The sequence below is a fragment of the Scleropages formosus genome, chromosome 2, assembly GCF_900964775.1.
Source record: "Scleropages formosus chromosome 2, fSclFor1.1, whole genome shotgun sequence".
Taxonomy (NCBI): domain Eukaryota; kingdom Metazoa; phylum Chordata; class Actinopteri; order Osteoglossiformes; family Osteoglossidae; genus Scleropages; species Scleropages formosus.
In genome coordinates this window covers 14,401,973-14,417,032 of record NC_041807.1, presented here as the reverse complement: position 1 = coordinate 14,417,032, position 15,060 = coordinate 14,401,973, and the positions used below count along the sequence as shown (strand labels likewise).

Below are 15,060 nucleotides of genomic sequence, written 5' to 3'. Positions count from 1 at the left end.
GTGGGTATTAGTCACTTCCCTTTCAGGACAGCTCTTTTGTACCTAAGCAGTCAATACAACCGGGTGCTCTTTATTCATGTCAACTTTTGTTTTTAGCACTTGTTATATTTCAGATTATATATAAATTTCCAAGGAAACAGGACAATAAAAATGTCCTTGATGAGATTTAACTGTTTGGTTCCAGCTGGAAGAAAAAATGAGAAAAACACAAACCTGTCCCAATAAAATTCAGCCCTTTAAAAGGGAGAAAAAAATTGTGGTGTGAGAAACACCCAGCCAGCATTTCTCACAAAGTTCACAAATTGAATGCTTGGAATGAATTCTTTCGAGATGTCTGAGTTATAGGCGTTTTGATCTGGTACGAGGGGAGATGGAACCGTGCAGAGCTCAGTCGACACGCACTAAGACAGTGCAACACGTGCACTGAGAGTGCGATGGAGTGTGATATGCTGCCAGTGCTGTGATTTCTGTTCTCTGGCCCTTGTCATAGATGCAATTGTTTTACAGCAGTTATAGAAGTGACACTTTGTCACTCTGTCACAGTTATTTGCTCTTAGAAACACAAAAACAGTTTATTTGTAACTCCTTTCTAGAGATGAATATAATTTCAGCTTCCAGCACAACACACAGTCTAACCCTAACACGGGGCGTAGGGCTGGAGGGGGAGGGGACACACCCAGGATGGGACGCCAGTCTTTTGCAAGGCACCCCAGGCGAGACTTGAACCCCTGACCCACCAGAGAGCAGGACCCCCCCAAGTAAAAACTTACTAAACAATTCTTTGGAAACCTTGCAGTTCAGATGTATCTGCACTTATGAACATGAGAATCCAAAAACGGACTAGCCTGGGTAAGCCGCTTGGCCAAAAGGCCAGACATAGGAAGCTCTAAAGCATCCAAAAAAAAATATTTAAAAAAATACAACTTGGTCATTAGAATAGGCAAAAAAGTATTATAGCACACCACAAAGTATTTTGCTTTTGGAGTACCATGTTTGTGAAAACAAACAAAAAACTGGAGTAAAAAGTAGAGTAGGTCAGAACAGCGTCAAACGACAGAGCTGAGAATAAAGCACTGAGGGTGTTGGCAGTGGGAGAGCTGCTTAGGCTGGAACCGAGTCTGTGAGCAGAGAGTGGAGAAGAGGAGAGGAGGAGAGGATGAATAGTGCGAGAGGGGTAGGCAGCCTCACAGAGGGAGAATTTGGCATCCGGAGTGTTTGTCACCCCTGGGGTTTCAGAAGCCCAATAGAGGGCGGTGGTGGCGCTGGCGGTGGTGGGGTGGGGGGTGGTTGTCAGGTACGCCTCTCAAAACCTTACACGCTGCAAGGCAGGATAACGAATCACTCCCTGGAGTAGCGCTGTTAACCTCGTCAGCACCAGTAATAACATTTAAAGACGTTAAGCTCGTAAATTGGCGAGTCTGGGCTGCAGAGATATTATTTATGCTTGTCTCGGATTCTCAAAGAACCGGCTTGATGGGTAAATTGTGTTTAATTCTTGGAAGAAGTGTTTTTTTCTGCGCCACAGCGTGATATGAGATTAATCCCTTGACAACCTTTGCAACGCACTTCAAATTGCTCCCAAATGTCAGTGCAGAGATTTTTCCCCCCCTTTTTTGCAGAGGGAGGAAGGGAGAGAGAGCACAAAGGCTGCCCAAGCACAAGACGCAGCTGTCCCCTTCGCTCTGGGTGGCCCTCACAACTTCCCTGGACCGGGTTCTTCACTTGACTTGATCTTGACTTTCCTCTCAATTTCCTTCAGCGTCCTTCCGTCTCCTCCTACTCCCGCTCAGCGCGCCTGCGACCCTGAAGGAATGGCCGTCACGTAAGCGAAGGAGACAAGGGCAAGGACATCTCCCGGCTCGCAGCGACCAGTAGAATGCGCATTTCCGCTTTGGACCGTCTCCGTCTTCAATTTGCACAAGGTTCTGCCAGTGCCGCGCCCAAGCAGGGGACAGCACGGGGCATCCCCTTGCTTTACCCTTCGGTGACATTCTCCCATCCATGGGCAATGCTGAAAAGATCTCCCATGATGCCTCTTGGTCTGGGTTCAAATCCTAGGGCACAAGGATCACTTTCTGGGGATGCAGTCTTCACATGACCCGCAGAACTGAAGACATTCCAGCTGTCGACACTAATTTGTCTCCCTCCTAATTTCCGTGTGCATTTTTTAAAAGTTTTCCCCGTCTTTGGCAGATCCACTGCTCAGAGCTGTATCTGTTAGGAGAGTCAGGCTCAGGCGGTAATTAGATTGTAAATGCGTCCTGAAAATGGGGGACTTCAAAGGGCAAGCTGAAGAATCCATTATCATTATCATGGGGCCGACGACTTTCTTGTTTGCTTGTATGCCGCAATAAACAACATACGGTAGAGTTAAACCCAGCGGTGTCTCAAGAATTACTCGATTCCTTCTCACATTAAGAGACAGCACCTGAAAACTGCAGCAAAGTGAAGCAGAGCAGTGCACGGCGCTGTAGAATGCCGAAATGCCGCACCCCACAAACTCCGCACGTTGCTTGTAGCGCTTACGTTTCAGTGCGAAATGTAACAAAGCGAAACACGGGGGTTCGGTTTTGTGCGTCGTAGCAGTTTGCAGGGTCCGACGATGTCGCGGATCTGTGCACCGCCAGGACTAGATCTGTCTCTTAAGGCCAGCACATCAGTGCCACGGAATACACAGCTGTGGTCCACACTGCAAAATGTGCGTGAAATATTAGGGTTCATTTTTGCTCCCTCCTGTCCAAACACAAACCCCTCTGTGTGATTCAACAACTCTTGGAGAGCATGTTCAGTGGCACTTTTGAGCACCTGCGCACCTCCTCTTTACACATGGCAAGCGCTGCGTATCAGTCTTGGCAGACGCCCTGTGGGACTCTGGGTTTGGATCCAGCTGCTGGGGTGCGAAGTGTCTGTTGCGAGGGAAGTTGCCGCGAGAGCCGTCGAAGAGCTGGACACCGAGGGGAGCCGAAGCAGCACAGACAGATCAATTTCTGCTGACAGCGGACCAAAACGAATCAAACGGGAAGTGACATATGTGTTCCATTTCCAGCCAGCAAAAATTAAATACAGATTTTCAGTAGGAAGGGTTTCACTCAGTTATATTCCATGTATAATAATTTTCCAAACAGTTTGACTATATTAGTTAATTTTACCTTTGTTGCTGTCCTGATTAAACAGAAATATGCAAGTACACACAAACACACAGTTTTGGATCCCCTTTACAGAGAATTTTGGGTTACACTCAAAAACAAGATTTTGGGGGAATATTTTTAGAAAACCTCACACTTTTTCATTTAAAATGATTCAAACGAATAATCTAAATTACCCATTAAATGCAGTCAACCTTTAATGTGTTTAATACAATGCATGTTCTAAATGACTCAAAATCAGCCTTATGGATACTAAAAAAAGAGAACCAACTAAGACTATTACATAATATGAAATGACGCATATGCACATGTAGACCATTGCCAAGATGCAGAATGTGAGCAATTTGCATATGAATTTGGAGTGTTGACTCAAATTCCATTTATTCCATCAGAAATCTTGGTAACATTTTGAGCTTTAAACACATTCTTAATTGTGCTCAATTTGTCCTGGGACAAATGGCAGACACACAACAGTGAAACAGGTACAAAACAATGAATGAGTTGTGTGATGCAGTGTCTGGGCCGTAGTCTGAAGGCAGACACATCACACATCGTCATGGTCCGAAGGCAGACACACACACTCCGAATGTGTAGTGCAGCAGTCACCCCCCACCCCGGCTTCCTGAAGGTTTTTGTTTCCAGCCCCTGACTTGTGGTGGTTCGCTACCTGTGGCCACAAGACAGGCAACACAGAGCTATTTGCATGCAACAGGAATTGACCAGGTCAACACCTGAATCACAGGTGCACCGACAGAGTAAAAATCTCTGACTAGCTTCTGTTGTGCTCATACAGGGTAAGAGACAGGCAGTTGTCATCAGACTTCCCAGCACACGCAGACAGACAGCATGAGGGTCCGTACACTGTCTCCAGCTGCAGTCATGGAAACCAACACCAAGGAAAGTCCCGTCAATATAATGTCCTGGCCGCTGGGATATTTTTATGTATCATTTTATACTCTATAGCTAAGAGCATCATTTTAAGAGATTAGACTGAGTTTTTAAATAATAAAAAAAAAGGTTATAAGGTTAGTGAGTACAGCCTTTGCATTGTAATCTGAAAGATCCTGGTTCAAATTCTGCTCTGGCTGCAGTACCCTGTATTGAGGTATCCGGCATAAATTGCCGCAATGCATATACGCTGCTGGGTAGATAATTGTAAGATACTTGCTGCACAAAAGTAATATTGCTAGACACAGGTGTTAGATGAGTATAGAACAATAATAATAAAGTGGAAGTTAATAGAAAAGTATTTATTTTCAGAGTCACATAAGCTCAAAGTTTCAGTGAGGCTAGAACAAAGTCTCCAGTTATCCAACCAGTGGAGCCTTCAGGATGTCCGCAGCTTATAGCAAAAACATTCCTCAACTCATCAGCCACCCCAGAAAAAAATGTTTGCCCATTTGAGATAATTACAAAGAGTCGTGGGGTCGCCAGAGGCTGCATGCCAGGGGAAGTCTGACATGGACTTTGGGCATGTTCAATTTACTTGCTCTGTATTTTAAATTAAATATAGTGTGATTAAAGCAGTTTCAAGTTGTATGATGAAAGGGATTTAAAGTTATTTGTGCACCAAATAGATTTAGGAAAAAAAGATCAAATTCCATCATGCACGAAAAGTCAAGATGCCCTGTGTTCATTGTGCTCATACACCCAGGCTCTCAGAGCTGAGCCAGAAACACTTCCCATTTGCTTTTTACAGTGCAAAAGCAATTTTGCAGCTGGATGTTTTTATGATCCTTGATTCCTGTATGTCCATTTCTTTTGTCTTCATATTAAACACGGGTTAGAGTGCTACAAAAAGAGGTATTGGCAGAATAAGACAAAGGGGAGAGCCAGTGGTCAAGGCTGCAGATAGCTGCAGCTACAACTCTATAAATGCTAGGGGAGGAAAAAAAAAAAAAAAAACTCTACATCTTTATTTTTGAGCACTGAGTAGAAGAAAAACAAGAAATGCATCTTCATGAGACACCATAAAAGCCCATTTACAGGAAATCCAGAAATTGCTCAGGTGTTCAAGGGGCTGGAATTATAAACCTGTCACTCTAGTCTGCCTTGAACGAAAGCTCCAGTATGGCGTGGGTGAGAAGTACTGTACTTGGTGAGAAATTTATCCATCCACCCTTCCAAAGTCACTAACAACTTGTCTTAACGCAGGGCTACAGTGGTCCAGTACCTCCTGTGGCATACAGATTAACCTCCAGTGCTCCCAAAAGTACAGGGAGTGAGATAGGGTACACCCTAGATGGGGTGCCAGCCCACCACAGGGCATTCATACACTCGCTCGTTCCCAGATACACACACACTAAAGACTGTTCAGAGGCACCCGTTTACCTGAAACACAGGTAAACAGTCTTTGGACTACGAGAAGGAGGAAACCCATGCAAACCTATCGAGAACATGTGAGCACCACACCCACAGAGCCCAATTTTAACCCATCTTTGAACCCAGAGCCCATGCTTTAGTGAGAAATACTTCGGAATAAACATCGTATTATGCAAAAATAAACAAGCAGATGCAAATGTGGGCTAAAGTGTGAAATTTTAAGCTGCATATCATTCATAATTCTGGATAAAAGTGTGCAGTTAATAGCTAACATAGCGACATTAATATCAGAAGGGCAAATGGCATCCTGCTTCACAACTGCACCACTATGCGCCACTTATCTCCAAAGTTAAGCCTAAATCCATATCAAATGAAACATAGAGCCCTAGTGGTAATTGTCGAACGGCGGAGCAAATCCCACCAACATGCTCCGAACTACATTAGCACACTGACCCTCTTATCCACTATTTGTCGGGTTCGTTTCCTCCCCACAGAGTCAAGTTTAACCCTGACATCCACTAATGCAACAAGCGCCTCGGACATGCTGTGCCCCACAGCGAGCAGCGCAGGAAACTGTGACTGTCACATTTTAGGAGCAAACATCTGAAATGTGCCTCTCGGGAATGAGAGGAAGGTGTGGCAGCAATAAAAAGAGGAGAGGAGAAGGGTATCTCCCCGCAAGCCGAGCGCAGCTCCCACAGCAACAGGGAAACGCGTCAGAGCAACGAGAGGCCTAGTGCAGCGTGTGTCCGAGGCCGACCGGCACTTGTCCACGAAGCAGCACCGTTTCTCCGACTGAGGGTCTTGCTCGAGACTGGCTCAGGGACAGGAGAAGTAGGCTGCATTAATGATGCAAGGCAGAGAGCCTCGGCTGACAAACGAAGACGGATTTCTCAGAAATCGGGCGGTGCGACGATAGGCCCTGGAGGTCCCCCTCGGTCTCTGATGGACAGGAGCAGTTTTTCTGGCCTGCAAGGGACAGCTGAGGACTATTTGCACAATTGGCAGCCATTATGGCTCCTGAGAGGATTGCTGGCAGTGTGTGCAATGGGTGCCTTCGTTGCGCTGGGGCATACTGGGAGAGCGGCTAGCTGGCATGCAGGGAGAAGAGAACAGCCTGGGAAGTGTGAGCAGCGTTCCCACTGGCTGCTGGGGGGCTAAAGGGTGATGCTGCACCCCATTAGTTTCCCTGCTGGTTTAAGACTAAGGGCAAGTGAAGGATACTGTCACTGTCTGTGTTCTCGCCCTTCCATCTCAGAAAACACTTTTCCTACATTAATTTCATTTGCGCAGCGCGCTGCCAAGGTCTCAGCTCGTGTCCCAGGCAGAGCCCCGCAGTTAAACACTTCAGCAAGAACTTAGCCAGAACCGCTTCAGTAAAAATATCTAGTTGTATAAACGGGTCAAGTGTAAAATTATAATCTCCTCCAAACGCCCATGTTCGATTGCTCCAGCGCATTCGGAGCCAAAGATAAATGTATCCATGTCTGCATAGCCTCTCCAGCATCCAAGACAGACAAAACCGTGAACTGGAAACATATCTACTGAATAATAATAATAATAATAGGATGGTTCTTGGTGGGGGATCATCTTTTAAAAACAACACTCTTTTCCTTTGTTGGTGCCTAAAACATAACGGGGGGGGGGGGGGGGGACATACACGGCCACTTTGCACCGTCTGAAATTTGCAGGAGTATAGACTGTATGCCTTCTTGCAATGTACAAGAGCAAGGTTCCACCTAGGAATGAAGTGGATGAACCCCCAAAAATAACAAATGAGTTATCAATACAACCGCCCCACAGGAACTGGCAAATCTCCTGTTCCAGGTCCTAGTATTAAAGTATTAAAGAGCAGGACTGTGAAGGGCCCCAGCTTCCTGAGCTCTTTTGAATTCAAATCGATACCCATTTTTCCAGGGGTGATGCGGAATATGTCTCCTGTTCCCTCAGCTCAGTGGGCTCACCTATGGCCTTCTGCAAACAAATCTGCATGCAGTGCTGTTCTGCAGCTTTTAAGGGTTTGTTTATTTGCGTTTCAGTTCATTTACAGCTTGTGCTTGGAGTGACCCCACCCGTGTTTAACGAGCGCTCCAAACAGCAGGCCTGCTTAGCAGTCACGCATATCATTAGCATGTCGTTTGCATATATTTAGCATGTGATTATCATGCAGACATTTGATGTTAATTTGGAGATAAAAAGCTATGTTTTCAAGAATTTAAAAAAAATTAAGAAACAAAGATAGATGTTAAATGCCCTTTGATCCTCCTTAAAAATAAAATTTACATATACTGTAAAACTCTACTAATTTGTTTTCTAGTTTTGTGGTATATATGAATGCTAGCTTTCTCTGCCTGTCCAGTAGATGAAGATAAACTAAGATCTCTGGCATTCCTTAGAACACAACTGGATCAATGGGGTTTAGAAGTAGCACAGTTCTATGGTCAATGAGATATCTTGGGTTAGACAGGGAGGACAGAAGAGCATGACAAGAAAGATGGAACTTCTCCCATGGAAAGCAGACAGGTGCGAGTTTGGCATCGCTTCCCGCAGAAAGGTATTTACTGTAGATGGATTCAGAGATTATTCAGCTACAATGAAGTGAGACAAAAGTGCACATCTCTTTGTAGCCAGGAAATGTTATAATAAATTGATGACAAAAAAGCTCAGGTGGACACTCTCACATGCTTCATTTTCCTTTGGGGTGACCTTGCACTGGGGGGAGTTTTTATTCAACAAAAGAAATGAACAGAAAAAAAAAAAAAAAAAAAGAGACATAGACATTAGGTTCATTCCGTTTCACGGTGATTCTAACGGGAGGGGGCAAACTCAGAGTTTCCTCAGTGTTCAGTCAACAACTGCCGCCCAAAGCTCCCGTGTGACAGTCAGGGCCAGCGGGAGTTAAACACACGGGCTGGCTCAGGAAGTGCGCCTCTGAGCCCCACCCCTGCAGGTTACAGGGTGCTGAGAGCCAGTCATCTGCAAGGCTGTGCGGTGCGACGCCAGGCGCCAGTGTTCCCCAGCTCACATTTGGAACTGAGCACTCTGCCTAATCCCTCCCCCTCATGAATACATTAGTGACACGTCCCTAGCGCCGCTTAGCTGGGGGCTCTGCAGCACATCACATCCTATTACCTACTTTAATTCCCTAATGTGACACCGTTCGCACTCCACTCCCAGTCCCGTCGGTGAGAACCCCCCGTCGTTTCAGAGGTGGAGCGTCCACCCCCCTCAAAACAGTCAGAAGATACACAAACACATGTGTTACCCGCTAAGCTGGACCTTCTTATTTTCTGTTTATAACATGTCAGTCAACATATGACATTAAGGTGTGCTTTTTTTTTTCCCCCAGCAGTTTATAAATATCAGAATTTTTTTTTCTGATCTGTACTTTTGAGCTGACAGTCAAGCATTTAAGGTTGATTTACAGTTCAGAGATGATGACCTACATCGTCATGTTAAAAATAATGTAGTATAAGTAGTTGACAAAAACGTCAACTTTTTTTTGAACACATTACATTGCTGCCAGAAAATTAAGAATTTTAAATTGCTCCATGTGCAACTAATCCAGTACTTGTGAAACCATGAATGGGACATAGACAGTTTTTTATACTCTTAAAGCCCACAGTTTGGCAGATGAATATCCTGTTGACCTTAATGGAATGGCACATCATCCATGACTCTTCCAGACCACATATTTGTTTTACTAGTAAATTAAATATAAGTTATGATCAGTCAGATACTCTTCAGAAACAGGGACAGTGGTCCAGGAGGTCATTCTTCTTACCTGCTTGCTGTGAACAGGAAAAGGCCACCAGGTGGCATGCCTGCCAACCAATCAGACAGGAATGTTACAAAACATCATGTATATTTTCTAAACATTTCATAAACTCACTACAATTTGTCATATCATTCCTAGAACTCAATGTATTAATCTGCTACAAAACATGAACCAAGCTATTTTTAATTTCCATTTAAGTCTGAGTAAATTCAGAACATCTACACTGAATCCTTTGGAGCCTGTGATATGGTAAAGCCAGCAAAATCCCTTACCACATGTGAAGTTCTGTTTTTGCTCTCCCAACCCACAGTGATGGAGTCCCCTGTTGAGTATAATTAAGTGTAAGTTATCAGCTGTTTAAATCTTAGTAATTGGATTCCAGGCTGCAGTTTTCTCTCTTGATAAGTCCATGAATAAGGTGCACAGGGGCTAATTATGATATTAAGTACTTGATTGAATCTAAGAAAGAATGTATGCCTTGTAATGAGATCAGGTGAATAACTGGACAACAAAAGTTCCTTTTACCTATAGTAAGGTTTACATATAGAATCTTATATTTGGCACCACTCAAAGGTAGCCCCACTGTGAACCATTTTCTGGAACTTACTGAATGGTTCAAGCTTCCTGATTTGACACTACGGTTCTTAGAGGCTTGTGGTAGTTTGTACTGAGAAGTCCCATTCAGGTTGGATGATTGGATGGGACAGTGCAACTAACAACAACAACAACAAAAAATCACTCATTTGGACCACAACTGTTACAGAACACATCGCTGTCTTTATTAGAGCCTTAATTGGCAATAATACTGAAAAACGTGAACTCAGAACAGATGGTGGAAACCTGCAGCTTCCATTTTTTTTGTAGTTTTCTGTGTTTTAAGAGTACATCAACTCCTGCTTTTATTGTGGCATGGATAACATCAATAAAAGAAAAAAGAAATATACAACTTATATTACACTGTGTTATGAACAAAATATAAATCTATAACTCTATGTTATATTTACATAATTATCTTCTTTTTAAATTTCAAGTTGAGATGGTAAGATATTTTATCTCTTGAACTTCACTTTGAGCTCCATACATGACTTTGATTGTCTTATTCATTATTACTACTTTTATTATGTTTGAGGACAAGGTGCGCCAGCCGGGAGGAGCTCCAGATGGACGGAGGTGTGAAACGCTCCTCTACAAAGTCCCCCAAAAACCACCCACTTTCCACCCCACACACCCCAGCAGCCCATCCTATACAAATCCTGTGCTGTGGGCCAGAACCCCTCTGAACAGTTTGGACTTATGCTTTTTTCTGATAGGGTGAGATTATAAAGTTCAGCACATGGAAGTATATACTGTTACAATCTCTGACTGGCGAGTACCAGTGCGTGTGATGACTTGTGTCTGTAACAATCCAGGTGAGACGTTCTATGTATGTGATGATGTGACTATAATGATGTCTGTGTGTCAGAGTGAATCTATGGGGATGATTGTGTGTTACTGTCAATGTGACTGACTGTGCCTGTGTGTTGCTATAAGAATGGCTTGCGTGTCACTGTGAAGATACGGGCGTTTCTCTGAGGATGATGGTGTGTTGAGCCCTCTTCAGTGCAGTCACTCACTGACCTGCATGTGGTGATATGGGGGGGGGGTCAGTATCTGGCAGCTGACCTGGTTGGTCACCATGGCTATGCCATACTATGGAGCTAAACAAAGTAGTCTCTCAAGGTCTGGAGTCACATAAATAAAACATGTCATCTTACATGGCAAAGGCAGCACAGTAGAACACCATTGGATGCCCCGACAAAGAAGGGGTGTGATTGTTCGCCCTATACAGAGCTCTGTACAGCCTAGTTTTTTTTTTTCTCTGCCTGGGTCTACCCTTCATACAGCATATATATGTGTTTAGATATGTTCTTGTGCTCTCAGTAAAGTGCACGCAAGGGGTCTATGAATGTTCACCCCCTCAGACTCACATACGCTAGATATATGAAAATTTACTACCAGAATGTATAGCCTATAATATATACATTTGTTTACATCAACACTACAGAGTATACAAGGGTAAATGCAGAAAAAGTAATGACTGCATATGGATGGAGCTGAGGAGGCTAACCTGAAGGGATGAACGTCCTTTTTGTCAGCCGACAGCCTCCTGTGATCATCTGCTATTACTGTTCTCATCTGCTAACAGCAGCTCTGTGATTGTCTGCTTCAGCCTACTTCTGATGTCCTGGCAATCTGACTCGGGCTCAGACCAACGGTGTTCCACTGAGTTCCTGTATGTAAAAATCCCAGCAACACTGAGCCAGGCTCCATTGTTCTGTGAAAATGGGGTACAATATATATTTCTTTATCTTCCAATAAAAAGGAAATTTCACATTATACATAAACTGTTACATAAGAAAACCCAAGTTCTTCTTTTTGCTGTCCATACAGAATCTGAGTGCTTTAAGAAATGGGTTTTGGCATGAAGGTTCAGTTAATGAAGACACACCAAGGAAAGGAAGAGGTCCTTTCTCCTTCTGCCACAGAAGTCCACTGAACTGTCTCTTCTTCAACTGCATCAACAGGATTAACATACAAACAAATCAAATACAGCCAAAAAAATCCAACCAAAAAGGAAAGATACTTTAGATCTAAATATCTACCATCTAAATGTACTGCTCTGTCTAGAGCTTTATAAGGTAATAAAAAACTCAGTGAAGGAAAAAATAAATTATACATAACTTACTAAACTTAGGACAGCTGACCATCATTATAATTATTATTAATATTATCACACTAGAGGCAGTTTGATTGAGAAAATACAGTATTCAAATACGAACAATGTACACATGCTGAGCGTGAGTAGCATCTCCCAGCGCGATCAGTGTAAATTCACTGGGAAAAACTGAGACAGACTGATGTAGGGAGCAAACATCAGTGACCCTAAGGGAACGCAGTATAGTTGAAATGACGTCGATACTGGAGAAACAAGTCTGATTTGATGAGTCGGGACTGTCCTCTGGACAACTGAGCCTCTAAATGTCAGACAAACTGTCAGTGATGAAAAACTGTAAATCATGGTAACGAGGAACAGTTCACACATGTGCGGTCAGAGGTGTTCACTGCATAGCTAATGGCTCTATCGGGGCTCTGACTGCAGACCTGAAAACTGAAGGCCCAGAGTTGTACTTCTGCCACTGGGTTTTTCACCTTACAGCTGATGATCCCTAACAATTGTCCGTTGCCATCGAGCAAAGAAGGTGAAGCTCACTCTTGTTGGAAGGGTTCCCTGTCAAGGGGTTGTACAGCAGCCAGCGTGAGTCTGTGTTCCCTTGAACAGGGATCCAGACCTTCCAGGGGAGAATCCGTACTCCTAAAAGCCTGTGTTTGTCCTGCTGGCTGCTGAAGCTGTAACCCTGTCTCATTCACTGCACTGTTAAGACTGGGCCAGAGTTCAGTGCTAATAGGGTTTCAGAAACTGGAGAGTTAAGTGAAAACATACCCACAATGCAATGCAGCTCACTCCTATGCATTTGCTGCTTGGGATCATCTGAGTGCGAATGTCACAGACTCTGGGCAAATGGCGTCGGCAGACATCGCGAGTGTCAAGTGGCCATGGTCAGATGCCGACTGCGCTCCCACAAACATGAAGGCATGGGCAAAACCCACACCATACTGGTTTCTCTCAGAGAAGTCAACCACCTCATCTGTTCATTTTGGAAAGTGCCATGGAAGGGTATGAGAAGCCTGATAATGGCTCTAACAGCAGATGCGTGCGCGCACATTCCCAGAGGGCTGCCAATAACACTCTGAGGTAAGGGCACGTTTCCTGTTTCAATTCAAAATGCAAAGTCTCAGAGGCTAAAAGATCATTTTTCAAATGCAGGAATAGCTATTTTTCAGTACGGCACATGCTTCTGATAATTTCTTGAGTGCCGCTAGGGAGAAACGAAATAAAATGTTGAGTGTCATTTCCTTCCAGCAGAAGTGCACCTGTTACATTATTAAACATCTACGCAAAGAAGCGCAGCAATATAGATCTATACGTAAATATTTATAATGAAGGAACAAATGGAGCCCGTGTGCAACCGTGAGTACGGAAAGGTGAAAGGTCCCCCTAGATGGTGATAACAGTTCATCACAATTACTGCACCAGGAAACACACTCTCTTTCACGTGTGCACTGACACGCACGCACGCACGCACACACACACACACACACACACACACACACAAAACTCATGTGGTTCATATACATAACATTTCTCTGATTCATAAGCCACCCTTCCTTCAGCAGACTCCTATTCCAACACCTAACCCAACACCTGAAGTTCATAGACATGATGTCTCTCCTTTTCTCCAAGTCTCTCCCTAATTTGCACCCAGATTTCACAAACATCACTTCTCTTCCGATCCTCCTCCCATTTCCTCCCGTTCACCTGAGAGCAGCACCCACAGTCACCATGACCAGAATGAGAGGAAAAAAGAAAACGGAAAGAGGAATGAGAAAGAGACAGAGAGCTGCTGGTTGTCTGGGAAGGAGATTGTCTACGACTGTCCTCGCTGTCCCAGGATGGGGCACAGATCAAAGTCTCACAGTCCTAACACCTGACAAGGGTCAAAAAACCTCCCGTACTCAATGCTTGGTGCTAATTTGGCACTTCCTACAGGATGCAGTGTCCGTGCAGATGAGCAACAAAAAGAAGGAAGTGACTTGAGAGATAAATGTGTAGCTGGAAAGAAAGCCAAACCAACTGAAGCTGGAGAGAAGCCTGTTCTATACTCTTGTCAGGTGCTTTTTACTGAAAGGAAAATCAAAAAAACTAAAATGTTTGTTTCTTAAAACTGTAGCACAAAACAATATATCACATTCACAAGCCACTTGTTGGCACCATGTACCTGAGTGAGAATATTATAGAACCAAGAAAAAAAGCCATTTAAAAGTGTCTCTTTATGAACAAACAGGTTAGCCATTTAAAAGTGTCTCTTGTTTAATAAACAGGTCCAGAGGGATCAGGCTTCAGTGCTTAGTCTTGTGTTTTTTTTTCAGTTTCCATCCTGTAGCTTATTGTGTCTCCTTGTTTTACCCCCACTGGGCACACGGAGAGTTTATGGGTTCCTTTAAGACTCTCTCTGCTTCTGTAACAGTCAGTGTTAGACAGTTCCTGTGCTTGGCTGCTGGCACAAGGGGAATTTGCTGGGTTGGGGCATGGCTCTGATCTGGGAGGGGGCATATGTAAGCACAGTAAAGGGGGTGGGGATGGGGTTTGTGTGGGTGTGGTAGCCCCACCCCCCTCTCCTCCACTTCCCTCCCTGCCCCGAGCTTCCCCTGGCCTTTTTCAGTTTCTGACCCAGATCAGTGCGCCTGCTCAGCAATGTGATTCTCGCTGTCGCTGCCATACTCCCCATCCTCCTCCTCATAGTCAAAGTCTTCGTAGGCGTCAGCATTTCCGTCATCCAGCCGCAATTCCTCCTCCTTCACACGGGGCTCGTCTCCCTTTAAGCCGCCCAGGTACGGGCTCTGGATGACTGGCACAGCGGGTTCCGGGCTACTGGACATGCTGGAGTGCTCCGAGGGCATCTGCGGGGATGGCATGCCTGCCATGGGAAGGGCACCAGGATATACGACACCCGCGGAGGACAGGGGCAGCTGGCCCTGTGTCCTGGAGATGCCAACAGAAAAAGAAAGTTTAAGAAAGCCACATGACTAGCAGCGCCAGGCTCAGACCAGAGCAGCACAGAGACACCATAGCTTTAAATTTACTAGTATGAAGAAAAACCAACGACCACAGCTTGATGAATTCAGGCACATGTTGATGAGCCCGGCTACAATCGG

At 44.5% G+C, this 15,060-nt stretch overlaps 1 protein-coding gene across 8 annotated transcripts in view; it reads right to left on the bottom strand.

The window, feature by feature from the left end:
- Positions 1–12,007: 12,007 nt before the first annotated feature.
- The window catches only part of sox5 (SRY-box transcription factor 5), a 158,347-nt gene continuing 155,294 nt past the window's right edge, over positions 12,008–15,060 (bottom strand). For all 8 annotated transcript variants that reach the window (XM_018747382.2, XM_018747383.2, XM_018747384.2 and 5 more), the window contains one exon: positions 12,008–14,887. In XM_018747382.2, the coding sequence (XP_018602898.1) occupies positions 14,581–14,887 (307 nt within the window). In that variant the 3' untranslated portion in view covers positions 12,008–14,580. The remainder of the gene's footprint in view (positions 14,888–15,060) is intronic.